General features: G+C 43.4%; 2 protein-coding genes across 2 annotated transcripts; one reads left to right on the plus strand and one right to left on the minus strand.

Annotated features, from left to right (window-relative positions):
* Positions 1-2103: 2103 nt before the first annotated feature.
* On the plus strand, positions 2104-8552 carry LOC311127301 (dnaJ homolog subfamily A member 2-like). Its single transcript, XM_084159111.1, has 9 exons — positions 2104-2264; positions 3502-3561; positions 3716-3942; positions 4080-4160; positions 4343-4476; positions 4584-4780; positions 7145-7289; positions 7377-7504; positions 7762-8552. The coding sequence occupies exons 1-9, from the start codon at positions 2187-2189 to the stop codon at positions 7945-7947; spliced, it is 1236 nt and encodes a 411-aa protein (XP_084015237.1). The 5' UTR covers positions 2104-2186; the 3' UTR covers positions 7948-8552.
* An 8547-nt stretch (positions 8553-17099) lies between these two features.
* LOC311127762 (borealin-2-like) lies at positions 17100-19698 on the minus strand (the record flags this gene model as incomplete). Its single annotated transcript, XM_084159636.1, has 10 exons — positions 17100-17167; positions 17251-17337; positions 17414-17504; positions 17663-17749; positions 17901-17953; positions 18949-19007; positions 19086-19137; positions 19236-19276; positions 19360-19491; positions 19578-19698. 10 exons carry the CDS (start codon positions 19696-19698, stop codon positions 17120-17122), a joined length of 771 nt encoding a protein of 256 aa, XP_084015762.1. The 3' UTR covers positions 17100-17119.
* Positions 19699-20310: the final 612 nt, after the last annotated feature.

A 20310-nucleotide genomic window follows, 5' to 3' on the forward strand; every position in this document is an offset into this window, starting at 1 on the left:
ATTCATTCACATGCCAAGCACAGATATAGTATGCTTCTCATAACTTATGTTAGTCTTTATTTTTGTCTATGTACTGTATATTAAAACCAGAGTATCAAGCTTCATGTTGTTGCTTGGCTTTTAACCCATTCATTTGGTATTGTTTGATTTGATAAAAATGTGCATATATGATGACAATTATGTGATGCAGGCTATGATTACCACACACACATCCACACACATGCAGAGCCCCAACGAATATTCTATGTCTTGAGGGAACACAGTAAATATACATTCAGAAGTGGCAGATTTTCATGTAGGATATCTAGACAGAGGAATAGATGTGTTCTCTGTGTGTTTTTTAACATCTTGGGTCCATTTGGGGATTCGAGTTCAGATTCACCACTATAGTGGTGAACCCAGAAGATACAAAACAGGGGGAATCTATAAATGGATTGGGATGCCCACACAAACTCATCGGGTACAGGGTTGAGTTTCCATTAACTTTTGACAAGATAGACAAGAGCTAAAAGGGCCATTCAGGAGTTGATAACAAATTCAGAGTGATGTGAAAAAGTAGCCTAAATAGGCAAGCGACTTTTAATTCAGGAACGTTGATATACCTGAATGGTGGAATAAGGACTAAACAGATGAGATTTTGTCTTCTGAACTGTTGTTTAAAACAAGCACAACCTGTTTCATCAAACAGACAGACATGGGCCACGATTTATTATTTTGATCACTGGTTGTAGGATTTCATTGTTTCATTAAAAGAGACCTTACTCACCTACCTGTGTCTGCCTTTCATTTCATAAGTTAACACTGACAGTTGCTCTGTATAATACAAATTACCAAAACCACACAACAACTTGATGAAACAGCATGGGAATTGCAAATAATGATAATACCCTGAAGTGAAGTTTTTGTTTTGTTGATGTGTACAAATACATAGTATTCTTAGCCATTTTTGAAGAATTTCAAATTAGTCTCCAATTCATATTATGTATATTGTAAGTAATTACCATAATTTACTATGCTCAGTCCTATAATTTTTTTTTAATAAGATTATATTATACATGTAACAGATGTAATTAAAAAAATGTTTGACTGAGTTGCGTGTAACCGGACCTTTTAAAATCCCTCTTCAATCAAAATTTACTCTGTAGCATGCAGTATATAGGATCTTATGTCCATTACTGTCTGTAGTAATCAATGTCAATTAAATGTAATTTCACTTAATTTACTGTAACACCATTGTCAGATGAGACACACAAAACACAGAGACAGACATAAGCCATAGAGGCCGATTCTCTCACTCCACCACCCAACATCCCAACCACCTCTCTCTGCTGTCATGTTGCATTAGACATTATGAGAGCGCTTAGGGCTTCATCTGTCTTAAAAAGGCAGAGGACAGACACAGTGGGCCACAAATATATAATAATAATAATAATATGCCATTTAGCAGACGCTTTTATCCAAAGTGACTTACAGTCATGCGTGCATACATTTTTGTGTATGGGTGGTCCCGGGGATCGAACCCACTACCTTGGCGTTACAAGCGCCGTGCTCTACCAGCTGAGGACCACAAGTACCAATGGGGGTCTGAAGCTACAATGAAGCTACAATGAAGCCCTCAGATAGCTACAACAAACATCTATGAATGTAGTCACAGAGGTCAACAGAGGGTCATGTGGTGCTTTTAATTTTCAATCTGCCTCAATTGAAATAGACTCATAGTCATCTAAGACTCAAGTGTCCTTTTGTCCCAGGCATTACAACACCTCATGGATACGATACACAACAAAGACCCAATGATATGATTCTGTAGGCCTATATGTAAAGATATGGTAGAATGTGTCAACCAAGAGAGGACAAATGACTCCTGAAGTGTATACAGACATATGCAGACTGCGTAAATACTGTGTGTATGAGTGCATGTGCGAGCTTGTGTGTGATAAGATGACAAAAACAGACACAATGTCACTAAACTGGTGAGCAATGTAAAATACCTGAATCAATTTGTCATGTATAATAGAGAGGAGAAAATTGATGAGGTGAAAATATGGAAGTCACTATAATTGAGATGCACCCTTTTTAAACGCCTGGAGAAAGGTTAAAGTTGACGCAACGTATGACGTTTTCGACCGGCTCTTAATCTTTCTATTCTCGCTTCCCGTGCAGAAGGTCCTTCCCTTAGCTTCATCATGGCAAACGTTGTCGATACTAAATTATATGACATCCTAGGTGTGTCCCCCACTGCCACTGAAAATGAGTTGAAAAAGGTAACGTTGATTGTATCTCCCGATTTATCGAGTCAAATTCAATCTAGGTGCTGTGGAGTTTGAATTGTTCGTAGAAACAGGAAATAGGTTATTCTTGCTAAAAGCTAGTCTGGCCTAGAAACGGTAGCTAGCTAACGTTAGCTAGTTTGACTAGCTAGCTAGCTCTATGTTTCTAGCCAACTAGCGCCAATCAGCAAATTCTTCTCAAATTTGTGTCCTGTAGTACCATTTATCTGCCTTACTGTTTTAGTTAACTACCTCTGTCTTTGGCGCAAAGTGTTTGGGTGTTTGTACTTTGCGCTTGTTGGCGCTAGTTTTCAATGATGTTGATGGCATCTTGTAGAACGTCGTTCTGAACGAACGCCTTAGAGTTAATCTTTTTGTACAAGTTAGCATGTGGTTGGTAGCGAGAACGTTAGCACTATTCCCTGTCTTTTGGTTTAGAGTCCGCATAATACATCAGACATTGTTAAATATTAAACCATTACTGTATTAGCAGTTGTTTTGTTTACCTTTTTCCAGACTGGTACTAGCTAAGACAATGGCTAGCTAGTAGATAGCTAACTCTCGTGCGACTATCTGCTGGTAACAGATAAGACGCAACCAAGTCGCCTCAACCAGGTTGCTATAGATAAGGTAAAATATTCAAGGTTACTCTGGTTTGATCTGTTAACGTTAACTAACTGTTAGCTAACGTGTGCCACTAAACTAGTTAGCTGGCTAGTTGCGTAATTTAGCCGGCTAGCCTACGACGTTAACTGTTAACTCACGTGTTTACAGTTTAATTCACAGTAACGTAATTTTGGGGCCACATCTCCAGGTCGGACATTTTGGGTTGATTTTGTTGTGGAAATTCTGATGGATAGCTGGTTAATAGTTGTGATTTATAATCATTGTAACTAATTAGCCAGTAGCTAACTTGAGTCATTATGAGAATAGCTAGCTGGTCCGTCAACACGCATTACGCATATAGTAGCTAGCTGTCTTCCGCAGTTTTCTTCAAATTCAATTTACTAGCTAGCTTATTTAGGCCAGCTAACTAACTTTACCGTAAAAAGGAACGTCAGATTCCTGTCCATATTTCACTGATGGCTACTACTGGGATTACGTAAAAAGTGGAAGGCCCAATGGTTATACAACTCATTGGCTAACTAGCTAGCATAAATACTCGAAACCAGTGCCTTGAACCAATGCTTGTAATGTTATGTATTATTCATGTGCTTGCCTTTTCTTTCAGTCATACCGGAAGCTAGCAAAGGAATATCACCCCGATAAAAACCCAAATGCTGGCGACAAGGTATTGAAATGGCTTGAAGTACATTTTTTTGGGAGGGATAAGATGTGAGGAAAGGGTTCAATCATTCCTTAAACTTCTGAGTAGCTACATCATGAATGTTATCAAATATCTGTAAATGTCATACAACTTAATGTACACCCTCTCCTTCAAACAGTTCAAGGAGATCAGTTTTGCATATGAAGTGTTGACTAATCCAGAGAAAAAGGAGCTATATGATCGCTATGGGGAGCAGGGACTGCGGGAAGGAGGTGGAGGTGGTGGGGGAATGGATGACATCTTTTCACACATCTTCGGCGGCGGACTCTTTGGCTTCATGGGCGGGCAGGGGCGCAGCCGAAATGGTGGTAGACGAAGAGGAGAGGACATGGTTCACCCACTCAAGTAAGCTTAGTCTATGGATTGGTGGTGTCATAGATCTCTTGTGTGATTATTAAAAAAAAAAAGTGTCTGACTGTTCAAGTGGCCTGCGGTTTCTATGACCTTGCTACGGTCTCTAATTAAGTTCTTTGGTTTTTAAGAGTTTCACTGGAAGACCTGTACAATGGAAAAACAACTAAACTGCAGCTGAGCAAGAATGTTCTTTGTGGCACTTGTAATGGGTAAGTGTTTCCACATTCTTCCAATGGTATCTGCAACAATTTCCCCTCCAAATTACTTCTCTAGCTCACATGAAGCAGTGTTGAGGTCTTGCTTTCACTGCCTGTCAATTATTGCATCATACATGTTGATCATGTAGGTTTGTTGGTGTGTTAGACAAAAAATTATAACTTCTTCTCAACAGCCAGGGTGGGAAGACTGGCGCAGTTCAGAAGTGTGTGGCCTGCAGGGGGCGTGGTATGCGCATCATGATCAGACAGTTGGCTCCTGGGATGGTCCAACAAATGCAGTCAGTTTGTACTGATTGTAATGGAGAAGGTAAGCAACAGTACCATTTAGGAACCATACACTTGTAGTACCCAGATACGTGTGAAAAGGCTTTGCCCCCTCCTTAGACTCTGAAACTTCTATTGTTATACCTACAGGTGAGGTCATCAATGAGAAAGACCGCTGTAAAAAGTGTGAGGGCAAGAAGGTTAGCAAGGAGGTGAAAATCCTGGAGGTCCATGTCGACAAGGGCATGAAGCATGGGCAGAAGATCACCTTCGGAGGGGAAGCTGACCAGGCGCCTGGGGTAGAGCCAGGAGACATTGTCCTCGTCTTGCAAGAGAAGGAGCACGAGGTAGAGATGAACTGCTGTGCTCTGGACACAATGGTCCCCACTCCTTAAGACTACTTCTCTTGTTGACTAAAGGCAATATTACAATGAAGAAACATATTAGTGAAGGTGCAACATTGATGTGTAAACTTGTTATTACTCAGCTATTATGTCTCACGTCTATGAGGAATTGAGGAGTATAGATGGAGAATGTTGAATGGTAGTTGGTTGAACAAAAGCAGCCAGCTGGCTGTGTTGGGTCCTCCAGCACTCTTGACTGGGATCCTTTGGGAGCAGATTGCAGTGACGGCACGATGCTGTTAGGCCAATGTGAACATGCTGTAATCCAGTTTCCAGTACTGGCCTCCCACCCTCTGAGCCCCCTGCATGTCTGGCATAACTTGGTATTAATTATAGTCAAGAGTGGCACGTCGTTCCTAATCCTGGAGCCCTAGCATTTCCACTCCATTGTGTCACCTCCAGACTGTCACTCACTGCTCAGAAGATGGGAGAACAGACACATGTTGATGGCACCAGCCTCTCATGTGAAGAATAGACCAGTAAAGAGGAGTCAATGGGGAGGGGAGACAATACCCTGACAGGATGTATATGCACAGCTTCCTGGGGCTATTATCTTATGTTCATTATTTACAGTGGGGGGAAAAAGTATTTAGTCAGCCACCAATTGTGCAAGTTCTCCCACTTCAAAAGATGAGAGGCCTGTAATTTTCATCATAGGTACACGTCAACTATGATAGACAAATAGAGATTTCTTTCTCCAGAAAATCACATTGTAGGATTTTTTTATGAATTTTTTTGCAAATTATGGTGGAAAATAAGTATTTGGTCACCTACAAACAAGCAAGATTTCTGGCTCTCACAGAACTGTAACTTCTTCTTTAAGAGGCTCCTCTGTCCTCCACTCGTTACCTGTATTAATGGCACCTGTTTGAACTTGTTATCAGTATAAAAGACACCTGTCCACAACCTCAAACAGTCACACTCCAAACTCCACTATGGCCAAGACCAAAGAGCTGTCAAAGGACACCAGAAACAAAATTGTAGACCTGCACCAGGCTGGGAAGACTGAATCTGCAATAGGTAAGCAGCTTGGTTTGAAGAAATCAACTGTGGGAGCAATTATTAGGAAATGGAAGACATACAAGACCACTGATAATCTCCCTCGATCTGGGGCTCCACGCAAGATCTCACCCCGTGGGGTCAAAATGATCACAAGAACGGTGAGCAAAAATCCCAGAACCACACGGGGGACCTAGTGAATGACCTGCAGAGAGCTGGGACCAAAGTAACAAAGCCTACCATCAGTAACACACTACGCCGCCAGGGACTCAAATCCTGCAGTGCCAGACGTGTCCCCCTGCTTAAGCCAGTACATGTCCAGGCCCGTCTGAAGTTTGCTGGAGTGCATTTGGATGATCCAGAAGAGGATTGGGAGAATGTCGTATGGTCAAATGAAACCAAAATATAACTTTTTGGTAAAAACTCAACTCGTCGTGTTTGGAGGACAAAGAATGCTGAGTTGCATCCAAAGAACACCATACCTACTGTGAAGCATGGGGGTGGAAACATCATGCTTTGGGGCTGTTTTTCTGCAAAGGGACCAGGACGACTGATCCGTGTAAAGGAAAGAATGAATGGGGCCATGTATCGTGAGATTTTGAGTGAAAACCTCCTTCCATCAGCAAGGGCATTGAAGATGAAACGTGGCTGGGTCTTTCAGCATGACAATGATCCCAAACACACCGCCCGGGCAACGAAGGAGTGGCTTCGTAAGAAGCATTTCAAGGTCCTGGAGTGGCCTAGCCAGTCTCCAGATCTCAACCCCATAGAAAATCTTTGGAGGGAGTTAAAAGTCCGTGTTTCCCAGCGACAGCCCCAAAACATCACTGCTCTAGAGGAGATCTGCATGGAGGAATGAGCCAAATACCAGCAACAGTGTGTGAAAACCTTGTGAAGACTTACAGAAAACGTTTGACCTGTGTCATTGCCAACAAAGGGTATATAACAAAGTATTGAGAAACTTTTGTTATTGACCAAATACTTATTTTCCACCATAATTTGCAAATAAATTCATTAAAAATCCTACAATGTGATTGTCTGGATTTTTTTTCTCATTTTGTCTGTCATAGTTGACGTGTACCTATGATGAAAATTACAGGCCTCTCATCTTTTTAAGTGGGAGAACTTGCACAATTGGTGGCTGACTAAATACTTTTTTCCCCCACTGTATGTACTATTGGCCAGCAGTATCGGTTAGTCCTCTGGTATACTTTGTTACATTTCTATCAAATGTTTGTCATTTAAATTGGCCTAAAACCACCTCTCTATTACTATATTGACACTCCGCCTGTTTTCTCATGCCAACAGACATACAAAAGAGAGGCCCATGACCTGCACATGACCCATAAGATTGGCCTTGTTGAAGCACTTTGTGGATTCCAGTTTACGTTGAAACACTTAGACGGCAGACAGATTGTAGTCAAGTACGCTGCTGGCAAAGTCATTGAGCCAGGTAAGAATTTGATATTTTGTACTGGTGAATATTAATCCATGCAGTATGTGAAAGTAGTGTTTCTATAATGCATTGTTTATTTTACAGGCTCGGTCAGAGTTGTGCGAGGAGAGGGGATGCCACAGTACCGTAATCCATTTGAAAAAGGAGACCTGTATATTAAATTTGATGTGCAGTTCCCAGACAACAACTGGATCAGCCCCGATAAACTCAATGTAAGTCATGATGGACTAGGAAAAGCCTTTCTTGTGTCCCTTTCTGTCACAAGCTTGAACATTATGGTACAGGTTCTATTATGGGATTGAATGACACAATTTGATCATTTGTTATACAAATCTGCCACTTGTGGTACCTCAGCTTTTAAACACCATTACTAATGATGATAATGGCATTTAAGAGCTACACATTTTAAGAGCCACACAAGTGACATTGTTCTCGCTAATGATGTGACCCTCTCCTCTGTAAACTCCAGGAGCTGGAAGACTTGCTGCCAACACGTGCCGAGGCTCCCATAGTGTCTGGGGACGCAGAGGAGGTGGACCTGCAGGACTACGACGTCAGCCAGGGCTCGTCTGGAGGACGACGTGAGGCCTACAACGACAGCTCAGATGATGAGGGAGGCCACCACGGCCCTGGAGTGCAGTGTGCCCACCAGTAGCATCTCACGCAGGGGAAAATGTATGTGTTGTCCCCCTGCTCCCGATCACGCATTCCTCACTCTCCTTGTGAGAACACCAGATAAGATGGAAAAATATCATTTCTCCTTTGCTTGGTGTGTAACTTGCATTTTTTTCATAGTATTTACAATAATTAATTTAAACTTACTATAAAATGCAGTTTTGGCCTCAGCCTCTGGACTGAGAGTTGTGAGTTAGGGGAGGGAGATCCTGAAAGGACACAAACATCACATTTTTAGGTTTGTATGTTTCTGTGCTTGATTTTTACCGCTTGATTTCTTTTTGTAGGTTTTTACTTTTGTTTTCCTTCCTATATAGAAAGAAATTCAAACATAAGACATTGTGTATAATATGAAATTGATTGTCGGTGAGCTTTATATCAGCTGCTCTTATACAGTGGTGTGATACAAACACCTGTATCTGGCCTCAACCCTGGTGCATGTTAAGACCGCATTGGTTCCTGCACTGATTAAACATCCAATCTAACGAGCGAAGCTGAAAAAATACCATTTAAAAGCGTCATAACTTCAGTGAAACAAGGTTTATTAAGTTGTTAAATAAACGTTCTTCAAATCTCAAACAGCAATACTGGATGTCTGTGATTCTGTCTTGTCATTGTCTGGGAAATTATTGACATCCGCCAGGAAAATAATATCTTAGTTACCGCCTCAGTCCTTTGTCATTTAATGTTGATGGGTATCATAGAGAATGATAGAGGCCTCTACTGGCCAAAAGGCCGTTTTTAGCATGGGCAGCACCATTGAGGGCTTCCACCATGCTTCCTCCATTTTAAGGTAGTCAACTAGGTGGGGATTCCTATGGGTTGTAGCCTCAATAGCACTGCCCATGTGGTCACAGATAAAGACAAGTCATCTATGGTAGGTATGTTCTAGTGCAGGGTTTCCCAAACTGTCCGGGGCACCCCCTAGGTGCACGTTTTGGTTTTTGCCCTAGCACTACACAGCTGATTCAAATAATCAAAGCTTGATGAGCTGGTTAGGTGTTTCCCAACTCCAGTACTCGAATAGCCCCAACCGCACATGTTTGTTGACCTGGACAAACTCTACTGATTCAACTCATTGAGGGCTTGATTAGGGTGTATTTGTCCGTGGCTACAACAAAATGTGTGCTGTTGGGGGTACTCGAGGGCTGGAGTTAGGAAACACTGCTCTATGGCTGCGTTTACACAGACAGCCCTATTCTGATCTTTCCACTACTTGGTCTTTTGACCAATCAGGTCGGCTCTTGCCAATAATTGGGCAAAAGATCAGAATTGGGCTGCCTGTATAAACGCAGCCTAGGTGTCTTATGTTAGATGTGTAATTACACTGAACAAAAATAAACACAACATGTCAAGTGTTGGTTTCATGAGCTGAAATAAAAGATCCCAGAATTTTTCCATATGCACAAAAAGCTTATTTCTCTAAAAAAAAATTGCGCAAATTATTTTGCATCCCTGTTAGTGAGCATTTCTCCTTTGCCAAGATAATCCAGCCACCTGACAGGTGTGGCATATCAAGAAGCTGATTAAACAGCATAATCATTACCCTGGTGGACCTTGTGCTTGGGACAAAAGGCCACTAAAATGTGCAGGTTTGTCACAACACAATGCCACAGATGTCTCAAGTTTTGAGGGCGCGTGCTGACTGCAGGATTGTCCACCAGAACTGTTGCCAGAGAATTGAATGCTCAATTCTCTACGATAAGCTGCCTCCAAAGTCGTTTTAGAGAATTTGGTTGTATGTCCAACCGCAGACCATGTGTAACCACGCCAGCCCAGGTCCTCCACAATCTGGCTTCTTCACCCACAGGATTGTCTGAGACCAGCCACCCGACAGCTGATGAAACTGTGGGTTTACACAACTGAAGAATTTCTGCACAAACTGTCAGAAACAGTCTCAGGGAAGCTCATCTGTGTGCTCGTAGTCTTGACCTGACTGCAGTTCGGCGTCGTAACCAACCACAATGGGCATATGCTCACCTTCGATGGCCGCTGGAGAAGTGTGCTCTTCACGGATGAATCCCGGTTTCAGCTGTACCTGGCAGATTGCAGACAGTGTATGGCGTTGTGTGGGCAGGCGGTTTGCTGATGTCAACGGTGTGAACAGAGTGCCCCATGGTGGCATTGGGGTTATGGTATGGGCAGGCATAAGCTACGGACAGTGAACACAATTGTATTTTATCGATGGCAATTTGAATGCACAGAGATACCGTGATGAGATCCTGAGGCCCATTGTCGTGCCATTCATCCGCCGCCATCACCTCATGTTTCATTTAGCAGATGCTCTTATCCAGAGCGACTTACAAATTGGTGCATTGACCTTATAGCCAGTGGGATAACCACTTTACCCCAAAAAATATATATATTTTTTTGTTATTTATTTTAGTATTGTAAAAAAAAAAATATATATATATTTTTTTTTTTTGGAGGGGGGGTGGGGTAAGGGGGGTAGAAGGATTACTTTATCCTATCCCAGGTATTCCTTAAAGAGGTGGGGTTTCAAGTGTCTCCAGAAGGTGGTGAGTGACTCCGCTGTCCTGGCGTCGTGAGGGAGCTTGTTCCACCATTGGGGTGCCAGAGCAGCGAACAGTTTTGACTGGGCTGAGCGGGAACTGTGCTTCCGCAGAGGTAGGGGGGCCAGCAGGCCAGAGGTGGATGAACGCAATGCCCTCGTTTGGGTGTAGGGACTGATCAGAGCCTGAAGGTACGGAGGTGCCGTTCCCCTCACAGCTCCGTAGGCAAGCACCATGGTCTTGTAGCAGATGCGAGCTTCAACTGGAAGCCAGTGGAGTGTGCGGAGGAGCGGGGTGACGTGAGAGAACTTGGGAAGGTTGAACACCAGACGGGCTGCAGCATTCTGGATGAGTTGTAAGGGTTTAATGGCACAGGCAGGGAGCCCAGCCAACAGCGAGTTGCAGTAATCCAGGCGGGAGATGACAAGTGCCTGGATTAGGACCTGTGCCGCTTCCTGTGTAAGGCAGGGTCGTACTCTCCGAATGTTGTAGAGCATGAACCTACAGGATCGGGTCACCGCCTTGATGTTAGCGGAGAACGACAGGGTGTTGTCCAGGGTCACGCCAAGGCTCTTTGCACTCTGGGAGGAGGACACAACGGAGTTGTCAACCGTGATGGCGAGATCATGGAACGGGCAGTCCTTCCCCGGGAGGAAGAGCAGCTCCGTCTTGCCGAGGTTCAGCTTGAGGTGGTGATCCGTCATCCACACTGATATGTCTACCAGACATGCAGAGATGCGATTCGCCACCTGGTTATCAGAAGGGGGAAAGGAGAAGATTAGTTGTGTGTCGTCTGCGTAGCAATTATAGGAGAGGCCATGTGAGGATATGACAGAGCCAAGTGACTTGGTGTATAGCGAGAATAGGAGAGGGCCTAGAACTGAGCCCTGGGGGACACCAGTGGTGAGAGCACGTGGTGTGGAGACAGATTCTCGCCACGCCACTTGGTAGGAGCAACCTGTCAGGTAGGACGCAATCAAAGAGTGAGCCGCGCCAGAGATGCCCAACTCGGAGAGGGTGGAGAGGAGGATCTGATGGTTCACAGTATCAAAGGCAACAGACAGGTCTAGAAGGACAAGAGCAGAGGAGAGAGAGTTAGCTTTAGCAGTGCGGAGAGCCTCCGTGACACAGAGAAGAGCAGTCTCAGTTGAATGACCAGTCTTGAAACCTGACTGGTTTGGATCAAGAAGGTCATTCTGAGAGAGATAGCAAGAGAGTTGGCTAAAGACGGCACGCTCAAGAGTTTTGTAGAGAAAAGAAAGAAGGGATACTGGTCTGTAGTTGTTGACATCGGAGGGATCGAGTGTAGGTTTTTTGAGAAGGGGTGCAACTCTCGCTCTCTTGATGACGGAAGGGACATAGCCAGCGGTCAAGGATGAGTTGATGAGCGAGGTGAGGTAAGGGAGAAGGTCTCCGGAAATGGTCTGGAGAAGAGAGGAGGAGATCGGGTCAAGCGGGAAGGTTGTTGGGCGGCCGCATGTAACAAGGATCTGTACACACACAAGTCCTGGAAGCTGAAAATGTCCCAGTTCTTCCATGGCCTACATACTCACCAGACACATCACCCATTGAGCATGATGGGATGCTATGGATCGACAACGTGTTCCAGTTCCCACCAATATCCACAAACTTCGCACAGCCATTGAAGAGGAGTGGGACATTGAAGGAGATGTCGTGCTGCATGAGGCAAATGTTCACACCAGATACTGACTGGTTCTACTTCATACTTTTCAGACCTTCAGTACGGTTGAAAGTATGGATTATATCCCTCGCGCTCCGCGTAGGTCGAGTAATAATAACAACAAATTCACGCCGGTGACGTGAGGCGTGGGAGGACGTGCCCGCGGTTCAAATAAAACCGTACGTCAGAACAGGCACTGTCTCATTTCTTCTCGCAAAGTTAGCTTAGCCGCTGCTCCTGTTTTTTCGGATCGCATCTTCCCAGGTCCCGGTAGGGTAAGCTAAACTCTGTGTGAGTGTGTACTGTCAGTCTGTCACCAACAGTCTGTGACCTGTGGGTCAGAGCGTAAAATGTGCCTTCAAGGCTGTGACAGCTCTCCCCTACCTATCCCTTTTATCGGAGGATACCGGGCTTCTTTGTCTTGTGCTGACTTAGCCCCCCAGCAGGTGTGTGTGTTGAACACCGTCCTCCGGTGCTAACATTGTCACGATATCCTCCACTGCTGTGCTCGTTATCGAGGCCACCGGGCACTAGTCATACTTCGACTATTTAAAACTCGGACGGGTCACTTCCCTAGGAATATTGTTAGCCTAGCCAGCTAACATTATATGACGTGAGATTCGGATTGCCTCCTGTAGGCATCACTCTCCCCTGGTATTACTAGCATGCTACAAGATAGCTATCTAGTTAGCTAGCCAGTTTACTAACTCAACCTAGCTGCCACTGTGTGTCGTCAGCTAGCTTAACAACTCCACATAGCTGCCACTGTGTGTCGTCAGCTAGTTGACCAACTCCACATAGCTGCCACTGTGTGTTGTCAGCTTGGCTTATTAAACGACGGCCATTCGTTTGTGTTTCGCATACAGTGGGAAAAAAAAGTATTTAGTCAGCCACCAATTGTGCAAGTTCTCCCACATAAAAAGATGAGAGAGGCCTGTAATTTTCATCATAGGTACACGTCAACTATGACAGACAAAATGAGAAAAGAAAATCACATTGTAGGATTTTTAATGAATTTATTTGCAAATTATGGTGGAAAATAAGTATTTGGTCACCTACAAACAAGCAAGATTTCTGACTCTCACAGACCTGTAACTTCTTCTTTAAGAGGCTCCTCTGTCCTCCACTCGTTACCTGTATTAATGGCACCTGTTTGAACTTGTTATCAGTATAAAAGACACCTGTCCACAACCTCAAACAGTCACACTCCAAACTCCACTATGGCCAAGACCAAAGAGCTGTCAAAGGACACCAGAAACAAAATTGTAGACCTGCACCAGGCTGGGAAGACTGAATCTGCAATAGGTAAGCAGCTTGGTTTGAAGAAATCAACTGTGGTAGCAATTATTAGGAAATGGAAGACATACAAGACCACTGATAATCTCCCTCGATCTGGGGCTCCACGCAAGATCTCACCCCGTGGGGTCAAAATGATCACAAGAACGGTGAGCAAAAATCCCAGAACCACACGGGGGGACCTAGTGAATGACCTGCAGAGAGCTGGGACCAAAGTAACAAAGCCTACCATCAGTAACACACTACGCCGCCAGGGACTCAAATCCTGCAGTGCCAGACGTGTACCCCTGCTTAAGCCAGTACATGTCCAGGCCCGTCTGAAGTTAGCTAGAGTGCATTTGGATGATCCAGAAGAGGATTGGGAGAATGTCATATGGTCAGATGAAACCAAAATAGAACTTTTGGTAAAAACTCAACTCGTCGTGTTTGGAGGACAAAGAATGCTGAGTTGCATCCAAAGAACACCATACCTACTGTGAAGCATGGGGGTGGAAACATCATGCTTTGGGGCTGTTGTTCTGCAAAGGGACCAGGACGACTGATCCATGTAAAGGAAAGAATGAATGGGGCCATGTATCGTGAGATTTTGAGTGAAAACCTCCTTCCATCAGCAAGGGCATTGAAGATGAAACGTGGCTGGGTCTTTCAGCATGACAATGATCCCAAACACACCGCCCGGGCAACGAAGGAGTGGCTTCGTAAGAAGCATTTCAAGGTCCTGGAGTGGCCTAGCCAGTCTCCAGATCTCAACCCCATAGAAAATCTTTGGAGGGAGTTGAAAGTCCATGTTGCCCAGCGACAGCCCCAAAACATCACTGCTCTAGAGGAGATCTGCATGGAGGAATGGGCCAAAATACCAGCAACAGTGTGTGAAAACCTTGTGAAGACTTACAGAAAACGTTTGACCTGTGTCATTGCCAACAAAGGGTATATAACAAAGTATTGAGAAACTTTTGTTATTGACCAAATACTTATTTTCCACCATAATTTGCAAATAAATTCATTAAAAATCCTACAATGTGATTTTCTGGATTTTTTTTTCTCAATTTGTCTGTCACCTATGATGAAAATTACAGGCCTCTCTCATCTTTTTAAGTGGGAGAACTTGCACAATTGGTGGCTGACTAAATACTTTTTTCCCCCACTGTAAATATGCCTATGTTTAAACATGCTACCTCTCCTGCTCCAGCCCTGTATCAGGCTGTGGTCATAGCTAAGCTCATCCGATATTTTTTTTGCTGGTGCTGTACAGCTCCCGCCAGGTTATTGTAGCACTCTACCTTTACTGTGTATTGTGGTAGCTGTTGTATACAGTCTTCGGTTGCTATTATATTAGTTAATTTGATGAATCGGTGTATTGCATAATAAATATTTTATAATTTATTTTCTTCACATTCTGAGCTGAGAGAACAACGGGCCTGGTTTCACAGATAATTTACCAGCGTCCGGCGTTGTTCGCCAGGACCCACCCAGGGCCACCAAAAGAGGGAAAGCCCACGAAACCAATGGCTCCCCCCCCAGTAAGAAAGTCAAAAAGGAAGAACCTCAGGCAATCTCAACGCTGTGCGTTACAGGGAAGACATCCTCCTCCCTCATGTGGTACCCTTCCTGCAGGCTCATCCTGACATGACCCTCCAGCATGGCAATGCCACCAGCCATACTGCTCGTTCTGTGTGTGATTTCCTGCAAGACAGAAATGTCAGTGTTCTGCCATGGCCAGCGAAGAGCCCGGATCTCAAACCCATTGAGCACGTCTGGGACCTGTTGGATCGGAGGGTGAGGGCTAGGGCCATTCCCCCCCAGAACTGTCCGGGAACATGCAGGTGCCTTGGTGGAAGAGTGGGGTAACATCTCACAGCAAGAACTGGCAAATCTGGTGCAGTCCATGAGGAGGAGATGCACTGCAGTACTTAATGCAGCTGGTGGCCACACCAGATACTGACTGTTACTTTTGTTCAGGGACACATTATTCAATTTCTGTTAGTCACATGTCTGTGGAACTTGTTCAGTTTGTCTCAGTTGTTGAATCTTATGTTCATACAAATATTTACACATTAAGTTTGCTGAAAATAAACACAGTTGACAGTGAGAGGATGTTTTTTTTTTGCTGAGTTTATATGCGAAAACAAACCATATGGGGGATTGGAAGTGATGCAGATAATTACATTGATGGACGTTACAATCTATCTGCAATATTAAAGCTGATCTAACCCCTAACAAAAAAAAAATGGTTCTACGAATACCTGGAAGACCATCAGTACTTTCCTGTCACTCGGAATCTTTTGGGCGAGAAGATTCTCTGAGACAGTGCGTGGTCTGACATAAAACCGTACATGAACCGTGTGGGCACGTCCTCCCACGTCACGTCACGTCACCTTTATTACTCATCCCTCGCGCTCCGGAGAGGTCATAATCCATACTTTCAACCATACGGATGGTTTACAACAGGGTTCTTCAATTCCGGTCCTGGAGGGCCGAAACACTTCTGTTTTTTATTTCTACCTGGTAGTTAATTGCACTCACCTGGTGTCCCAGGTCTGAATTAGCCCCTGATTAGAAGGAGAGGATGAAAAACAGAGGTGTTTCGGCCCTCCAGGACCGGAATTGAAGAACCCTGGTTTACAAGGTATTCGTAGAACCATAGTTACATTTGTAACTTCTATTTCCTGAGCTACGCCCCTATACATAAATGTTTCTTGAAGGTATCTGACCAACATATATTCCCAGTCATGTGAAATCCATAGATTAGGGTTTATTGAATTTATTTCAATTGACAGGTTTCCTTTATGTGAACTTAGTAAAATCTTTAATTGTTGCATGTTTATTTTTGTTCAGTGTATACATGAGTTGTATATAGGCCCTCTGTAGCTCAGTTGGTAGAGCATGGCGTTTACAACGACAGATGTTTTCAAAAAGTGAGAAATTCAGGCACAATAAGTTGAGTACTGCTTAAATAAACCCGACTTGGGATGGTACATGTGCAGGAGCGCCACAATACCTTAGAGTTAATATTCTATAAGAGGAACAGGAGCGCAAACTGTAGAACATTTTAGTTGCTGGTACTCAGCCCTGGTGAGCTCTTGCCCAAGTCAAGCACTGTTAGCAAGACGGTCTCCCGAGTGGCGCAGTGGTTTAAGGCACTGCAATGCAGTGCTAGAGATCCTGGTTCGAATCCAGGCTCTGTCGTAGCCGGCCGCGACTGGGAGACCCATGGGGCGGCGCACAATTGGCCCAGCATCGTCCAGGGTATGGGAAGGAATGACCGGCAGGGATGTAGCTCAGTTGGTAGAGCATGGCGTTTGCAACGCCAGGGTTGTGGGTTCGATTCCCACGGGGGGCCAGTATGAAAAAAATATATTTAAAAAAATGTATGCACTCACTAACTGTAAGTTGCTCTGGATAAGAGCGTCTGCTAAATGACTAAAATGTAAATTGAAGACCATTATATTATTATTTGTTCATATAGCCAACTATCAAGTCTTACTATCATTGATACAAAACATTCAATAGGATGCTCACAACCACCAACTTCATGTGGCTAAATAGCGCTCACCAGCCAGTAAACATGAATATACAAATACAATTTATTGAATCACAACTTTTAATTTGAACGTAAAACATGCATAGGTGGCATTAGTGGATCAACGTTAGATGTCTTGGTATCATTGCTGATTCGCTTTGACTTTGTTGAAAAGGTAGTCCATCAGTTTCTAAATGAGAAAGATTAGTCAATTAATTGTAGGGGATATATTGTCCATTTTAAATGAGAAATTCACAACAGATTACATTTTACCATCAACTTCTGCATCTGGAGAACAGCCATGTCATCCAGTAACCCAATGTCGACATCTTCAACAGTATCATCCGAGAGGCACAATGTCTTTGGAGAAAATATATGACTAGTTTAGACTGCTTGAAATAACTTAAACCCCAACAACCTCAATATGAAAAGTTACCTCTCCATGGGCTGTAGAGATTGTTACATGTGGAGACAATCCAGACAGGGAGCAATACAGGTGGTCATCACTGGCTGACCGCAAAACAGATCTAGAAACAGAATTTAGGACAGAATTAATTTGATAAACTCTGATATCCCTTAAAAGATTGCAGTTTTGAAACTGCAGTCGACTCAACTGGTATTTTGGACCCAGTAATTGCAGAACTGCAGTTACACTGCACTGGGATTGTGATAAGTGAAGACAAACCTGTGTTTCGTTCCAGTCAGTGGCGACTGATCACTGATTTTGGCAAGACGAGTTTTGGTTCTTTTTGTATTTGTGGATGTGGCACACCTGCAAGAACAAATGAGCAGAATCAACCAGAAGAGGGCGTTTCAGCTAACACTACTGAATTAGTTCAATCAGGTGTTTGAGTGGTGGACTGGAATAAAATGAGTAGCACCCGGTTGCTCACCAGGACTGATGAATATATAGGGAGAGTTACCGTAGGCTTCCAGTGCTTGAGCTATTGGCAAGTGATCTGGCTTTCTTGGAACCCTTTAGAAAAAGAAAAAATACAATTTAGTACATTTTCTATGTGGAAATGCCCAGTCTGTTCCCAATCACACATTGGTCTAATGCCATGCAAATAAAGTGGGAGCTAAACTATACCTACCGCTGCCTAAACATCAGCCCTTTATGGTTGTGGGGTCTGCTCACCAACCAAGAATTCACAGAATGGGACAAACACCAAATTGAGACTGCATGCAGAATTCTGCATAAACATGGGTGTAGAACGTAAAACACCAAATAATGCATGCAGAGCAGAATTAGGCCGATACCCGCTAATTATCAAAATACAGAAAAGAGCCGTTAAATTCTACAACTACCTTAAAGGAAGCGATTGACAGAGACCAGAGCCCCAGGACAGCTACACAATTAGACCCAACCAAATCGTGAGAAAACAAAATGATAATTACTTAACACATTGGAATGACTTTACCAAAAAAACACAGCAAACTGGACTGCTATTTGGACCTAAACAGAGAGTAGTGGCAGAATACCTGACCACTGACAACCAAAATTAAGGAAAGCTTTGACTATGTGTAGACTCAGTGAACATAGTCTTGCTATTGAGATGCAGCCATAGCCGGTCTTCTCTTGAGAGCCAGGTCTGCCTGTGCACACTGCCCACAGAACGAGGTGGAAACTGACCTGCACTTCCTAACCTGCCAAATGTATTACCAGAGAGACATTTCCCTCAGATTACAGACCTACAAAGAACTCGAAAACAAATCAAATTTGGATAAACTCCCATATATTAGGCGAAATACCAGTGTGTCATCACAGCAGCAAGATTTGGGACCTGTTGCCACAAGAAAAGGGCAACTAGTGAAGAACAAACAATTGTAAATACAACCCCTGTTTATTTTCCCTTTTGTACTTTAACCATTTGCACATCTTTATAACACTGTTTATTATCTATTTCACGTGCTTTGGCAATGTAAACATACGTTTCCCATGCCAATAAAGCTCTTTGAATTGCGAGCTACCTTTGATGGTTCTGTTGTAGTCTTCCGTTTATGAGCCGATGCACCTTCACTTACTTTGACTACAGAAGTAAGAAATGTATCGTTAATGACAAGTTTATATGCATTTAAATTAATTAATGGAGGAAATAAACCATTACCTTTTTTACTGAGCTTCCTAGTGAGAGGCTGGTGAATCTCGGGTGACTCGGTCTGTAAAATATGTTGGATGTTGACATTTCTACAGTAAGCCACAAGGAGGCAGTACTAAGCCATTTATAGCCAGTCGGATAATCGATGTTCCATCCTACCTTTATGGCGATTGTGACTTCACCTGCCGAAATGTCATCCGCTAGGAAAGTAAGGGTGGAAACAACCTAAATAAAAACATACATGTATTCCAAAAAATAATTAAAATACAATTGAAAATCGCACCATTTATTAAATCTATTATCAGGGTTTTTTGAAGCGCAGGTGGCATTTTCATCAATTCCACTTTGAAAACCCGATCTACTGTTGCAAGAGTCTGCTCCAATTTTGCCTCCATCTCGTTTATACGGTCCTGTGCTGTAAAGGGAGAACATAGTGAATTCAGTTCATTTGAAGAACATGGAAAACGGACGGTAGGGTTAGGCCTTCTTCAAATTAAAAACCTTCTTTCTCGAACTGTTGAATAAAAAGCGCCTTTTGCTTTTGGCGCATCTCCTTGCTAATTTGACCATCTGTGTGTCCTTCTGCCTGATTGCTGATTTTTCTTATCCTTCTTGGTGCCATGGTTTCATCAGTGTGCCTTTTCCCCCTGCCTCCACATCACCTGAACGCTGATTTATAACCTTCAGGACACCAGGTGTTCCTGACCAGTCAATTGACCTTAAATTGACCCTAGAATCCACCTGAGGCCACTAATAACTCAACTCACTAACCATTAGTGCTGGGCTAGGACAAAACTGTGTCCTGTGGGTCAATCTAATATTAATTTAAAAGATGGCCAAGTTTAAGATCTATCAACAGTTCAGTACTGGAAAGCTGATGTTTTCTTTGGTGGAAGTGTGACATGCAGTTATTCAATGACTGGTGGAGAGTGAATTGTCCTCCTGTATTAGAGGGTAAACTGTTTATTGTTGAACTGTGTCATTGTAGTTTCTGATGTTTGGGCAAATGGCTAAACATTAGATTCAGTAGTTTCTCCAAGTACAATCATTAAATTGAATTCACATTGCATGAAACCATTTATGCATTTACACAGGCAGCCCAATTCTGATATTTTTGTCCACTAATTGGTCTTTTGACCAATCACATCAGATCTTTTTCAGAGCTGATCTGAACGGTCAAAATACAAATTAATGAAGAATATCAGTATTGGGCTGCCTGTGTAAATGCAGCCTT

Source organism: Coregonus lavaretus (genome assembly GCF_964263955.1).
Source record: "Coregonus lavaretus genome assembly, chromosome: 4".
NCBI lineage: Eukaryota > Metazoa > Chordata > Actinopteri > Salmoniformes > Salmonidae > Coregonus > Coregonus lavaretus.